This window comes from Phalaenopsis equestris, unplaced genomic scaffold, assembly GCF_001263595.1.
Source record: "Phalaenopsis equestris unplaced genomic scaffold, ASM126359v1 Scaffold000610, whole genome shotgun sequence".
Taxonomy (NCBI): Eukaryota; Viridiplantae; Streptophyta; class Magnoliopsida; order Asparagales; family Orchidaceae; genus Phalaenopsis; species Phalaenopsis equestris.
The window spans coordinates 509,861-524,356 of record NW_018165050.1 but is presented as its reverse complement, the minus strand read 5'-3'; the positions used below and the strand labels follow the sequence as shown (position 1 = coordinate 524,356).

At 32.2% G+C, this 14,496-nt stretch overlaps 1 protein-coding gene across 1 annotated transcript in view; it reads left to right on the top strand.

Annotated features, from left to right (window-relative positions):
- LOC110029919 (protein HOMOLOG OF MAMMALIAN LYST-INTERACTING PROTEIN 5) overlaps positions 1 to 14,496 on the top strand; it is a 33,272-nt gene that overhangs the window by 17,634 nt on the left and 1,142 nt on the right. The window contains exon 6 of the mRNA XM_020732408.1: positions 14,361 to 14,429. Coding sequence (XP_020588067.1) covers positions 14,361 to 14,429 — 69 coding nt within the window. The remainder of the gene's footprint in view (positions 1 to 14,360; positions 14,430 to 14,496) is intronic.

Below are 14,496 nucleotides of genomic sequence, written 5' to 3'. Positions count from 1 at the left end.
GATTTGAAATAATTGTATAAGACTTTGGTACTGGTATTGAAGATTTAATTAGATGTTTACAGTTGAAGGAAATAGTTACAAGAGATGGTAATGGAACTAATGCTGAGATAAATTATGTCATCATTATAGAATCAGTTTGACTATATATGCTGAGAAGATTTACTACAAATGTGATTTTTGCGTCAATATACTTGATGAGAAAAATATAAAAGACATTGTGAAATATCTTTGCTTGTTGTTAATCATAAAAAGGTTTATGATCTAGCATGAGAATTAATCTGATGGCGCTTTAAACAAATTGATATCAAATTTTTGATAATATGGGTAGAGTAATAACTATTATTAGCCAGTTCATTTTTATTTTTTTGAGATTTACAAAATATTCAAGATGGGGCACTTCAGTAGTTGTAATTTTCTTATGACTGTTTAAATTGCACAATCGAAATTTAAGGCATATTTTTTGAGATGTGGCGTAAGCCTTAAACTATTATGAGGCATAAACCTCAAAATAAAATGATTAAGTGTCTTATGACTTAGTAAGTAGTGGCATTAGAAAAATTTTAGCTCGATTTTCTTCTAATAAATCATTTGGGAATAATCCATAAGTGTCAAAGTAACATCATAAAAAGCCATACAAGCACTCAATAATAAATAGAGGTATAAGATCAACATAGATAGACTAAAGATAAATAAGAAGACTAAAATAAAGTATACTTGTCTTAATATAAATTAGATATGACTTGGGACTCCAAATTCAAACGTTTCTCCCACTTTTTTTACTTGGAGGGTCTTCATTAAAATTATTATCATAGTTAATTGCTTTCTTGGCCCCCATCTTCTTTTGTATCTACATCCTCTCTATCTTCTTCCTGGTTTTTAAGTTTAATCTTCTTTGTCTTATTTGGCTAGTATATCTTATTTGATTAGTATAATTCAATGAATATATTATTTAAAATAATTACTATGTTGATCTTTTATAATTTATATCACATAAAGGTATATGTTACCTCTTTTTATTACTTGTTAACTTTTGTTGATTTTTTTTTTCTTTCTCAATAAAAATGGTCGACATTGAGATAATCCTCTAATATTTCATAATGCCACTTGGATTTTAGGTTCATTAAAAAGTGCATAAGTTTTAAAACCTAAAATAGAGTCATACACCTCATTATATATGCTTTAAAATGCGCCTCATTGCACACCTCATACAATTAAGATGTATGCCTCAATGCACTTCATATGTACCTCGCACTAAGGCAAGCCTTAAATTGCTCAATTTTAAATATTTGTTGATGATATCGTTATGATACATAATAACTCTTTTGCAGTACATGATGAGGAAAAGTTTGATGGAATTGCTTAGAAAATAAGATTCTTAAGATATTTGTGAAGACATTTAGGTTAAATTGCCTTGATGCGCACTACTTTTTAGTGTATAATGTTGATAAACACTATATCTTCCGAAAGAATTGAAAATTTGCAAAATAGAGAATTTTAGAAAAAAAACAAAGCATAAAATTATTATGATGCATTAAATAATTTTAATCATTTTGAAATTTATTGTTAGTACTCATTGTTGTTGAAAAACCGATTACCCCTCTTTATGATCTAGTTTTATATTGTGGATGTATAATCTAAAATAATAAAATTATAGAAGATGGCGTAGCTTCTTCAGCTAAAGTACTTTGGTTAAAATGCATTACTTCTAGAATTTCATAGGCGTAAAGATGAAAATATAAATGAGGACATCATGTTTAAAGTTAAAGCTAAGTTTTTAAAATGGTGAAGTGTATTGACAGTATTGTGCCATGAGTACCATAGAGATTAAGGGAAATCATACAAAAATGCAATTTAAACGGCTATGCTATTTAATTAGAAGTTTTGAGCAATAATGAAGTTACAAACACTCAAGTTGGGATAGGAAGGACAGATAAAGCTTTATCTATATAATAATTAGTAGTGCTTAGGTGAGAAACGATTATAATAAAAAAATGTGGGTGTCTAGCCTTTGAAGCCCAAATAAAATAATATGAATTTAAGTGGTTTTGACTTGTTTGATAGATAAAGAAGATGTCTCAAATAGATGGATAGATAAGAAACAAAGGTGAAAGGTTTAGGAAGGAAAATGAGTAGACTGAAAATAGTATGACTAAAAATTGCACGTAACTATTTTAACTAACTAGAGTTATACTTTACAAGTTTACATAGAACAAGAGCAAATCAGGAGGATTTGTAAGCCCAAATTAATTAGCTTTGATTACGATAATTATAATTTTAATACAATTGGTCAACTGTTAATAATATAGTGTTTTGAAGACTAATTAAGATGCGAGTGTGTTTTTTAAAGTTATGGAAATCACTCCATTAGCTAGTAAAAACAAGAACTAGTGAATTTAGTCAAACTTGATTTATGCCCTTGTTATTTTGTTTTAGGAGTTGACATCATATGAGTTTGTGCAATGGAGTTACTAGAGATATTAATGGAGTAAACAGTGTGATATTTTATGTCATTGTATTATCATTTTGACTAGATGTTAAAAAAAATCTGCAAAGTTGATTTTTTGTTCCACAAAAGTAATGAAAAATATGAAGCATGGTGAAATTTTGTCTTATTGCTTTTGTTTATCTTTAAGAAGTTATTGTATGACATATAAAGGAACAAATGTATCAATTTTTTTTAATTTATGTTAGTGACTTATTAAAATGCATTCTAAGTTACTAATGCTTTTCAAATGGAAAGAAGGTTACATCAATGATACAAAATACAACATATTATTTGTATTTTTTTGAATTTGTTATTGGTATACTTATGAAAGATATTTGCAACGACTTATCTTAGGAATCATCATTTGTTGATACTTAATTTTTGATATACACCTAGTGAAAAGTTAGAGGAACATATAACATAAGGTTACGCAGATGCTTATGAAGGGATTTTTAACTGATTTGACTTGGCGTGGACCATAAATTGATGTGATGTTTATAAGTAGGCTTGTTTTAAAAGTAAATGAAAATTTGGACAGATGGAGACAAATTTGGTAGATTTATTATGAGAGCACCAATATCCAATTTTAGGAGTTGTGAAGTTTATAATTATTAGTCAATATTGCTAAATGTTCAAATGTTGTTTCTTTGTGGTAGTTTTTGAGTGTGATGAATGTGTTACATCAATTAATAAGCATATAGATGAGGACATGCTCTTTGGTTAAAATGTAGAAATATGATAGGATTAGAGACATTTTCCCACAAAAATTAGGACAAGCACATATTTTATTGCAAGAACATCAAACATTCAACACAAATTCAAAGATAATCACCTGCAATTTGAGAGTAGGCGATCTCTCACAATTCCTACAATTCGAGAGTTTGGAAATCTATCTCAAATCCCAAACCTAAGACTCACAATAATTATCTCATACATACCCTAACCTTCAATCTATTCAGGTCTATTTATACTAATCAATAATAAATAATAAAAGAGTCAATTGCCCTTAGGCTAATAAAAGGTTAAACTGCCCCTTTGGCATCAGCGTAGCAATACTCCCCTCCCAAAAAGTCACCTTATCCTGAAGGGTTAAACTTCTCATTACACTATAAACATAAATCCTTCACTTGCTTCTCCTAGATCTCCGTCTCTGTAAGGCGTTTGAGTGTCACCCTTGGTTGTAGCCCATCAATCTTGTCCAGTGAAGCCACCCTCTGGACTTAGGGTCTGTTTGGGGCAGCTGCAGCTTATCCAACTTCTGCTGATAAACAACTTATCCTGATAATCTGCTGATGAGCAGCTGATCCAAATAAGCTGGCTGACTGTTTGGTTTGTGCGTTTGGAAAACAACTGATTTTTTATAAATGACTATACTGCCCCTGTTGTGGATAAGTTGTTTATTTGCTTGGTTTGTGTGTTTTGTAAACAACTTATTTATAATCTTTTTTTAGTTAAATCAACAATCTGTCACGCAGAATTTGTAATTTTCTCTACAAAATTAAAGTTCAAATGTTAAGACATGAAAAAACAAAAGAATTGAGTTACATTTATATAACTCAAATATTTCTGATCACATCAAAGAAGCAGAGTTACATATACAAAAGTAAAATATACCTTCACATACTAATATGGAGGTGATTACATCAACTGATAGCTGTCCATTACTTCTTACTGATAATTGTCCATTACTTTCAGTTGATACACAAGTTTCATAACAGTATGAAATTATCCTGCTCCTTACATGAACTAATAAGCTTACTCAAGTATTTAAACAGAGCATGCAGTTCATGCCATATTCATCCTTTGGCATCAATATACACAGATCATTCAACAACTCTACAAAAACGAAACACAAACTTCAACTTTATCAAAATTACAAAAATTATACATTTTAAGAGGTCATTCATGCTACAAAAATTATCATTTCAACAACACTTGATTTTATGCTTCTCTTCCCTAGAAACATAATGCCTTGATCAACCATTGTTACAACCCCGCCACTAGATCGATCACTACTAAAATGAGATACCATATATTCAGTTCTGTCCATTACAAATATATCACCAGTGAAAAGCATGCACAAAGGTACATCCTTCATAAATGTCAAGTCCTAAATCATAGTGGATCTTTACATCACATGTTTTACAACAAATGAGTGCTCACAAGGATCAAATAACACCCTCATAGATTAAAACCCAAGCTGGTTGTTTTAATTGCAAAAACATTATTCGTTTTTTATTTCAATGAAAGTTAAAATTCATAAATTCCAGTCCAAAATTATTATTTTTTTCTCATGCAATTCATGCATTCAAAAGCACAAAAAGAATTGCAAAACCTACATTACAAACTGAAAAACATGAAAGCACGCAGGAGGAGATGACTCACTATAAGAGATCATCATGTACTAAAATTCAATCAACATCACGAAAGGATAAATCCATAAGATCGTTGCAGTTTTCTCATGACTTGATTAGCTTCAAATAATCGCAAAAACTGTATAACAAAAAATGACAATATATGGAAAAAAAAAGGAAGACACATCCGATCTCGCCTTAAGATTCATATCTGTGTCAACAAAAAACGACAAGAGACGGCAATCATGTAAACTTTTAACAACAAAATTAGTTCACTCTCCAACACTTCCCTAAACGGACAAATCTAAAACCTACATTATGGTTGAAAGCATTACCAAAGCTTGTGAATGAAAGGATTGTCAAATCCAATACTCTAGGATTTTGACAATAAAAGGCATCACTCTCTTGCAAAAATACTTTACAAGAATTCACATGGGAGAAGCCAGATTAAATCCACTTCCTATAACCCCTCATAGAAAGAAGTTTTGCAAGGGTTAAAGGCAAACAAATGGCTTGAATTCATCTTGATTATGAAGGAGTTACGAGTGTTATGGCTCTCGGGTAGGTGCAGGTGCTGGTTAATAGGGCTTGATATGCTGCAGTTTGGAGAGGTGCAGAGGTTGGAGCTTCTGCTCGTGGATTGGAGGCTGTGAAGAACGAAGTAGAGAGGTGGCGTTCTGCTCGTGGGTTGGAGGCTGTGAAGAACGAAGAAAGGAGAGCACTTTCGACGAACAGTAAGACCTTCGATTGCACGCAAAAAAAGAAAAAGAAGTGGTCGATTCAAGGAAAACGAAGAGGTAATCCACCTGAAGAGAAGAAGGCGCAGCAGCTACTGTGAAATTTTGATCGGGAGAAGAAGAGTTCGACGACTTTGATTCCAACGAAGCGTGGTTCTAAACTCTTAATTGGTGGCTGCTCCATAAGCGACGAACTTTGAATGGCTGATCGAGGGGGGTAGAGGCGTAAAACGAGGGATGAAAACGCGGATCGCGGGTATAACCCCGCGATCTGCGTGTAGTACAAAAAATTAAAAGCTGCTTTTAAATAATTTGTAGAAACGTGCGAAACAAACATATAGGGGGCGTTTTTGAAAACGCCGCCGCACTTATAAGTTGCCCCAAACGGGCCCTTATACTATTCGACTTTTTTGTATTATTCTGGTTGTAGTAATTCAATACGGTGTTTCATCTGTACTGCTCTTAATTGTCTGTTTCATTGCTTTTTTAACTTCGACCAACTTCGTTAATTTCATAATTCTCCTCAATCGCCGCATTTTTACAGGCAAAGTGATGCTCTAATCTTTGGCTTCAACCCTTTTACGAAGTTGCCTCCCAATATTTCTTTTGATATCCATCTCAAACTGCTGAATAACATCTCAAATTTCTCTCTACACTCCATGATAGATCCTTCTGGAGCAAATACAAAAAATTGCTCATGTAAATCCCCTTCTCCTGTGGTTCTTAAGGACTCCAATAATTGAACATTGAATTCTTCCCATGTACGGATTGACTGATGTTGTTCTCTCCATTAATATTATGCTAGAGCATTTCCTTCCAAACATCGAGCCGCCGCCATCAATTTTTCTTTCTCTTCCAGCCCATTAAAAACAAAGTATCTCTCCACACAATAACCCAATGATAAGCATCCTCTCCTTCAAAATCGACATATTCAACTTTTTCATGCGTGAGTTTCCTCTCTAAAGCATCCTCTCCTTCAAAATCGGCATATTCAACTTTTTCATGCGTGAGTTTCCTCTCTAATTTTCTTGACCGAAGTTCATTCCACCTACGAAGCAGGTTGGGTTCCCTTTCTCGACTCATATTAATTTCTTTTATTCCATAAGTCTAGCTTGCCCATAATCAGCTCGCCCAACCCCAGGAGCTTCAGAATTGCCTTCTAACCAAAAGGTTGTTGCAACAAAAGGCACTGGTGTGGTTGGATGTAATATTCTATTGAGGTCCCACTCACCATGCTATCCTGTTCCGGGTCAAATTCTTTCAAATTTAACTTCTGCCCCGAATCGCCCGTCATCCCATTCTACCTGCTGCCTCTCTTTCCAGCCATTTGAATATTGTATCATTCCTTCCAAGTGCTGATGCTCGAGTCTGATTCTCATTCCTTCACCCGATATCTTAGCTCCAGATCCACCTGAGATAGCGTTGCTGCCCCTTGTGTCGCACGAATTCTTTTGTATGCTATCGCTCGTGTCCATTCCAAACGCTGTCGCTCGATCATCCTACAAGCGACAGAAAATTTGTGTGGGACTCTGTAATATTCGTTATAATTTATTTTAGGGTCGTGAACCTCCCCTCAATGATTGAGAAACACTCTATTTCATATCTAATTTGACTGACCTCTTTTACTAACTTTTTCTCCAAAGTATCCACTTTTTTGGCTGCCATTCAATAATGTTTGATTCGTCTGCTAACTCAGTCGTGATGAACTCCACACGTAGTTCGGCTCATAGCTCCTGCACGCCACCTGAAACTCTGGACGCTGCAATTCTGGAGTCCATTTACATGGATTAGAAGCAAATATCACACGAAACTCTGGAATTCATGATTCAAAATTCCTGTATGCGAGTTGGTTCATAACTCCTGCATGCTGTGCGGGACTCTGGACGTCGCGATGTCACACATTGGCTTACCCAATGGCTGTGGCATTACCTATCTGCCTCGATCCTCCCCAGCTAGCTCGAATCACTACTAACTAGCGAAGGATTCCGACTATCATGACTGCATCTATAATATTCTCATCACTGTATGCAACAATCCCGTTGTTTGCTTCCCAACTAGGTCGAAGTCATGTGGTTCAGTCGTATGATACTCTCGAGCCCGTTGTCGACTTCTCTGTTCGCTGCAATCGTGAGTGTATCGCTAGCGCCGGTCATGCAGGAGCTACGATTGCGACTATAGCATGTCTTTCTCTTCTTGGATAGCTTATGCAGGCTCGTTGCTTGCTTCCCTTCACGATTATGTACGCGACAATCCCTTTGTTTCTTCCCCCGAGTGCTTTGACACTGAATGTCGTGATCCCTTTGTTACTTCTCACGACTGTATCATGATTTTTGAAACTTTGTAAACGCGGGCTCCTCAAATCGAAGGCTTTGATACCACTTGATAGGATTCGAGATAGATTTTCTCATAGAAATTAGGATAACCACGTATTTAGTGCAAGAAAATCAAACATTCAACATGAATATAAATATAAGCACCCACAATTCGGGAGGTGGGTGATTTTTCTCAATTCTTACAATTTGAGAGGTAGAAAATCTCTCTCAAACCTAAACCTAAGACTCACCACAATAAGTTTATGCATATCCTAAACTTAAAACAATTAGGGTCTATTTATACTAAACAATAATAAATAATAAAAGACTCATGCCCTTAGGCTAATAAAAATTAAATTGCCCCATTGACAAATAGCGTAACAAAACACCTCAATTATTCTCCGTGAAAAAGGAATATAAATAAGAACACTAAAATCTAAGGCTATGTTGTTAAAATAAATAAATTGGCATATATTTATCTGAGATTCTAAAGGTAAATTTCATGAAATGGAAAATAATGATGTATTATTTGAATCCATTGTCGGGTCTCAAATCTCGGATGCGAAAACTGGAGTATTGCGTTAGGTAGTCAATAGTCGGTGTAAAAAATTGTCAAAAAACCATGACATGAATCCTTTAAATCTTTTAAAAAATAAAAGGGATTTTTGATGAGTGGAGAAAGAGTCTATTGGTTCCTATTTTTAACAATAAAGCGGATGCACAAGAGTTTGCAAATTAAGTTAATGTGTTATATATATTAAAATTATTAGAAAGTAATTGATATAAGTTACGTAGTGATACCAAAACTTCTAAAATCAGTTTGAATTCATGTTGATCAAGTCTACCTTGAAAGTTATTCATTTATTGAGAGGTTTGATGGAAAGTATAGAGAGAGTAAGGATAATCTACATATGATTTTTGTAGACTTAGAAAAAGTTTATGATAAAATTTCAAGAAAAGTATTTTGGAGAGTTCTCGCAAACAAATGTGTTGATATTGTTTATGTTCAAGTCGTTAAAGATATGTATACTAGGGTTGTTACATGTGTTCGAGTACAAGGATGATTGATCAAGTATATTTATATTTCTGTTGGATTACATTAGAGATCGGCGTTAAGCCCATATTTTTTTGCTTTAGTTATGGGTACTCTTATTGGATATTTATAAGAGGATGTACCTTGGTGTGTGCTTTTCACTGATGATATTCTTTTTTGTGGATAAGACTAGAGAGAGAGAGTTCAGGGAAAACTTGAATTATGAAGGTTTACTTTAGAGTCTAAAGGCTTTCGTTTAAGTAGATCTAAAATTGAATACATGGAATGTAATTTTAGTAATAGTAGATCTAGGGGCGGGGTTGTAATGGTGAGTGATCGTGATTAAAAGAACGTTTTAGATATTTTGGGTCTATTGTTGAAAGCGATGATGATATAGATGTGGTTGTTATTAGTAGAATTCAAGTTGGATGGTTGAAGTGGAGGAATACATCAGGCCTATTGTGTGATAGAAAAGTATCACGTATACTTAAGGAAAATTTTATAAGATGGTGGTGAGACCTGCAATTCTTTATGAAGCAACATGTTGGCCTATAAAAGAGAAGCATAAAATTAAGTTGAGTGTTGCTGGAGTGTTGCTGAGATGAGAATGCTGAGAATGCTCTGGTGGATGAGTGGTTTTACCCATAGAGACAAAATGCGAAATGAATATATCTGTGAAAGGATTGGAGTAGCTCCAGTGGCAGACAAGATTAGAGAGTCTCCTTAGATGGTTTGGTCACATTAAACATCGACCATCTGATGGCTTTGTTAGGGGAGTAGATGTTTTAGATTCGACTTATGCTTAGAAAAGTAGGGGTTGTCCATTAGAATTAAATGAAAATAAGACACTCAATAGGACACGATGGAGAAAAAGGATTCATGTAGCCAACACTACTTAGTGGGATAAAGGCTTGTTGTTTTTTATTATTGCTATCATTGTTGTATTATTCAAATCCAAGTGTTTTTCAATAAAAGAATCACCATTTGTAAGTGGAGTGCAGTAGTAATGATAATGTTAGGGTGTATGATGTTAAAGCAAAGAATGACAAGTTGAGAAATGACTATAATAGAAAGATGGTGAGGTTATAACCTATGAAAATAAAATGCCATAAAATAAAGCTGGTGGCATTGGCACATATGGTGAAAATTTACAATATGTCACTTAAAACAAAAATTTAAACATTTAATTTTTTGGTTTCTACTTGAATTAATCATCTTTATAGCAGGCATTGGCGCTTTTGATTTATGAATTTGTTAAAACTAAGGACTAAGATATGAAATTATTGAATAAGAAGGAAGCATTTTGGTGCTGATTTTTAAGAATAAATAAATCCTTTAGAGTTGCCCTAAATATATCAAATCCAATTTATGAGTTATGAAAGTAAGTTATAAGATATGGTGTTGGAGAATGATCATTCAAATCATGTGATTATTATAGGAATTAATTTGATTTTTTTTTGTTTCAAAGATCTAATCACAAATACATTCTGTACTAGAATAGTTTTTGAAATATATAAAACATAATGAAATATCTTTGTATGGCCTTTACTGCTCTTAATAAGGCATATGGCCGGTGTCCCACGAGAGTTGGTTTAATCCATGTAAGAAAAAAAAGTGATATCATATTTATTCAATTTTTTGCTCTTTTTGAGAAACTAGTCGAACACCTAATTACATACAAAATTGGAACCACCAAATCATGTTGAGTTTATTATAATTAAGAGAAATAAGCCTTTTTTGGTAATGATTGAATGTTAATTTCAAAAAAGCGTTTGATTGCATAATATATAGTAATATATATATAATAACACACACACACACACACACACACATATGCATATATAAGTGCACAAAGTAAATAATCAAAAGAAATATTTTCTTAACAACGTATGGTGAAATTCAAATGGTAAGAAATTATTGATATTTTAATTTAAGTTGCGATAGATAAATTTAAATTCTTTTTTGTTGAGCCAAATTTAATATATAATAAGATGACTTGCCTTACTAAGCCTATCGTGGAAGTTTTAGTAAGTTTAGAAGTAAATCATACATAAATAAGGACATCTGTTGGTGGGTTGAAGATGTACAAAGTGTTATTAAGAACAAAATAGTTCTTTGAAAGAGTGAAAAATTTTAATACTCTTCAAGCTTGTAATAATTAAGAAAAAAATAGAATAATTATAACAAAATTAGGAGTTTTATAAAGGGTGTAATGAGCAAAGCAAAAGCTATTAGTTTTGATGATTTAAGAAGTTTGTCTTAGAAAATTTTATAGAGCCTAGAGATAGATCGTCCACGAATAAAAAAACTTATTGGTGGGGTGAGGAGATACAAAATGTTGATAAGGAAAAAAATTGCTTTCAAGGAGTGGCAAAAGTGAAATACTTTTATGTCCTATAGTAGTTATAAGAAAGAAGTCTTGCGAAGAATATAATGAAGCAAAATTTATAAAATTTAATTATTTATTTAAAAGAAAAGATAAGAGATATAAATACTTTTATCAAAGTAAATTCATGAAAAACGAGGATAACATGATCTTAATTAAAGATGAAGGTATTGATAGAAGGTAAATAATGCTTTAAGAAATTACTAAATGAGAACTTAAAGGAAGAAATCATTTTGGAAGAGCAAAATGATCTTAATAAGATTTTGAACCAAAATGTGTCGTGAAGTTAACTTGTGAAGATGCAAAAGGTATATATTTAGGTTTAAACAACATTTATTGAAATTTGGAGAGTAAAGATGGAAACTTTAGTGATTTGATTAATAAATATTTTTTTTAATTATTTGGGTTCCATTATTTTAATACAAAGGATATATTCAAGATTGTGATTGTGCTAAATGAATCAAATTTATGAGACATGCAATAAAGCTATGGTATAGTAATGGAACATATAAATCATCTTTAGATAATCAATTTGATTTCTTGCCTGGAAGATTTCTTATTAAAGCAATATTTGTGTTCAAGGAACCAATAAACGAATGTAGCGAGCACAGAAATGATCTGTGTATTTTTAATGTCTAAAACATGCATATATAATCAATTATTTTGAAAATTAATTTGGTGCGCACTAATGAAGAAAGGTGTGTAAATTTTATGGTGAAGTTTGATGGGAACTGTTTAGTATAATGCAGTAGAATTACAGTAAGCATCACCATTGAGTTTATTTGTTTTTGTATTGATAATGAGGTTATCCACAAAGTATAGTCAATGTGATATGTCTTGTATATTTTCTTTAGTGGATTTTCTAATTTGTGCAACAGTCGTTGAAATAAATACTAGTTAGAATGATGGAAAATATTTAAAATATAGATGGCTCATATTTAGTACAACAGTCAGTAATCCAAAAAAAATGTAGTTTTAGTTAGTGTAGTATTGACAATTATCAATCAATATTATTAAAAGATGAGGTGATTTAAGCTTTGAATTGTTTAAATATCTTGAATCTATTTTATAGAAGAATTGTAATATGTGCGAATACTATTATATTTTGCACTAAAAGATCATGAAATTTAAAGGTAAATTTTATAAAGTGGAAATTAGGCTAATCATTTTGTTTATTTGAGTGTTGGGCAGTTAAAATATTTTTAATATCTAAATTGAGTGAGATAGAAATTAGAATGTTAAGATGAATGCGCACCAAAATTAGGATGAATAAATTGGAATGATTATGTTGAAGGAATTTTTGGATTAATAGTTATTGAAGTTAATGATTGAAAATAGTCAATAGGTGATTTGGACATTGTATTGTAGTGCACCCATTAGACAGGTAGATGAAGTTAGTGTTGGAGAAGTATGAAGAGGGTATGGACTTAAGCTAACATAGATATGAAGTTCAAAACGATTTGTTATGAATAGATTTAACACCTTAGATAACATCCCACATGAATGAAAATTAGAATTTATAAAGATAACAACAAATCATTGGGATAAGGTTTGTGATGATATGGATGATCGATTCCATATAAAATAGTAAAAATCTAGATAAGGACATAACTTATATAGTTACCAATGTTTGATGAAGCATGGATATCACACATGCTTGAAAAAATGAGAATATAACTGATAATATAACCATCGAATTTAAAGTTGCGAGGTTAAAATGAATAAGTGTATTAAGAATATTATATCATAAAAATATCCTCTGTAAATTTCTAACAGTTTTAATTTGAGTAGCAATGCCATTTGAATACTTATGTGGTACTAAATAATTGGATAAGAAGCATTTTGTTATTTTTATTTAAGAATAAATGTGCAGTTTAATGCTATGGTAATTACACTTATGAATTCTGCAACGAAGTTACAAGTTAGTAATGAATTTTTTATAAGATGAAGTTATGAAGATGCTATGCTATTTGTTGATGATGTAATGCTGATAAGTGTGCCGTTTTTTGAAGTAATTTAAAGGTTGGATGAATAAAGAACACTTTTAGAAGAAAAAGGTTTAAGGTTATTGGAATACATGCTAATATGCTAGTGTTCAATTTTACAAGTAGTCGTCAGATGAAGGGCAGTTGCCTCTTATTTGTGATAGGTTCAGCGGATTTGTTATTCAAAATCACATGTATATATATATTAGGGTATTAAATTTGACACATACCTTTGGAATTCTACCTAACATGAATATAAAAGAGATAAAATTTGAAAATATAATTGGGTTCATAATTTTGTAAGTTAAAGCTAAGCAAGTCAATTGGAGAAATTTATTGAAAGTATTGTGACATATGAGGATCATGAAGTTTTAAGAGTAAATTTCATAGAGTCACAATTAGAGCGGCTATATCAATTGAATCGGTGTGTCAAGTGCTTGCCAACCATAAAGTTATTGACTATCAAGTTGAGTGTGTTAGACATGATAATGTAAAAGTAAAATTATAGGGTTATAAATGGCTATATATTAGAAAGACTGCTAGTGTATAACCTATGAAAATAAGATGATAGAAAATAGGGTAGGATGGTTTTGAAATGTGTTATGAAAGTTAGAACCTTCACTAGAAAGGTAATCAATTGAATTAATATGGAATTTTAGAGAGGAAAAGAGACTAAAGTTAGCATGACTAAAAATTGTGCAAAAGGATTTATGCTAATTTTAGTTAAAACCTTATTTGAATGGAATGTCTGAGTATGCCTTATTCTAATGATCAAAACCACCATGTTTCAAAGACTGAAGTTTCAGCTTCTCTGTCAATAATGCCTTAAAATCATAGTAGGATAGTTTTTGTATAATTAGCATTGAGATAAGAGCTGAGTTTTTTTTTTCTCTCCACTCTAAAGTTCGCATAATAGGATTCATTATGATGATGGTGATGTTCGATCCTACGGCCTTGATAGATTAGAGCCAAGTTCAAGAATATTATTGTTTACTTAACTTTTAAGTTTCTTTATTCCAAAAGGCCTTTGAAAGATGTGCATTTTGATATATCTTAATCCTTTTTCAGGTCCTAGACTCAAATGAAAGCAACCAAACCAAATTTTCAAGCGGACTATCATCTGGCCAGCCTGAGCAGGTTGATTTCCTTTCCTGCTCATTTATTCTTCCCCACCCCCCAACCCCCACTCAGTTTTTTTTTTTTT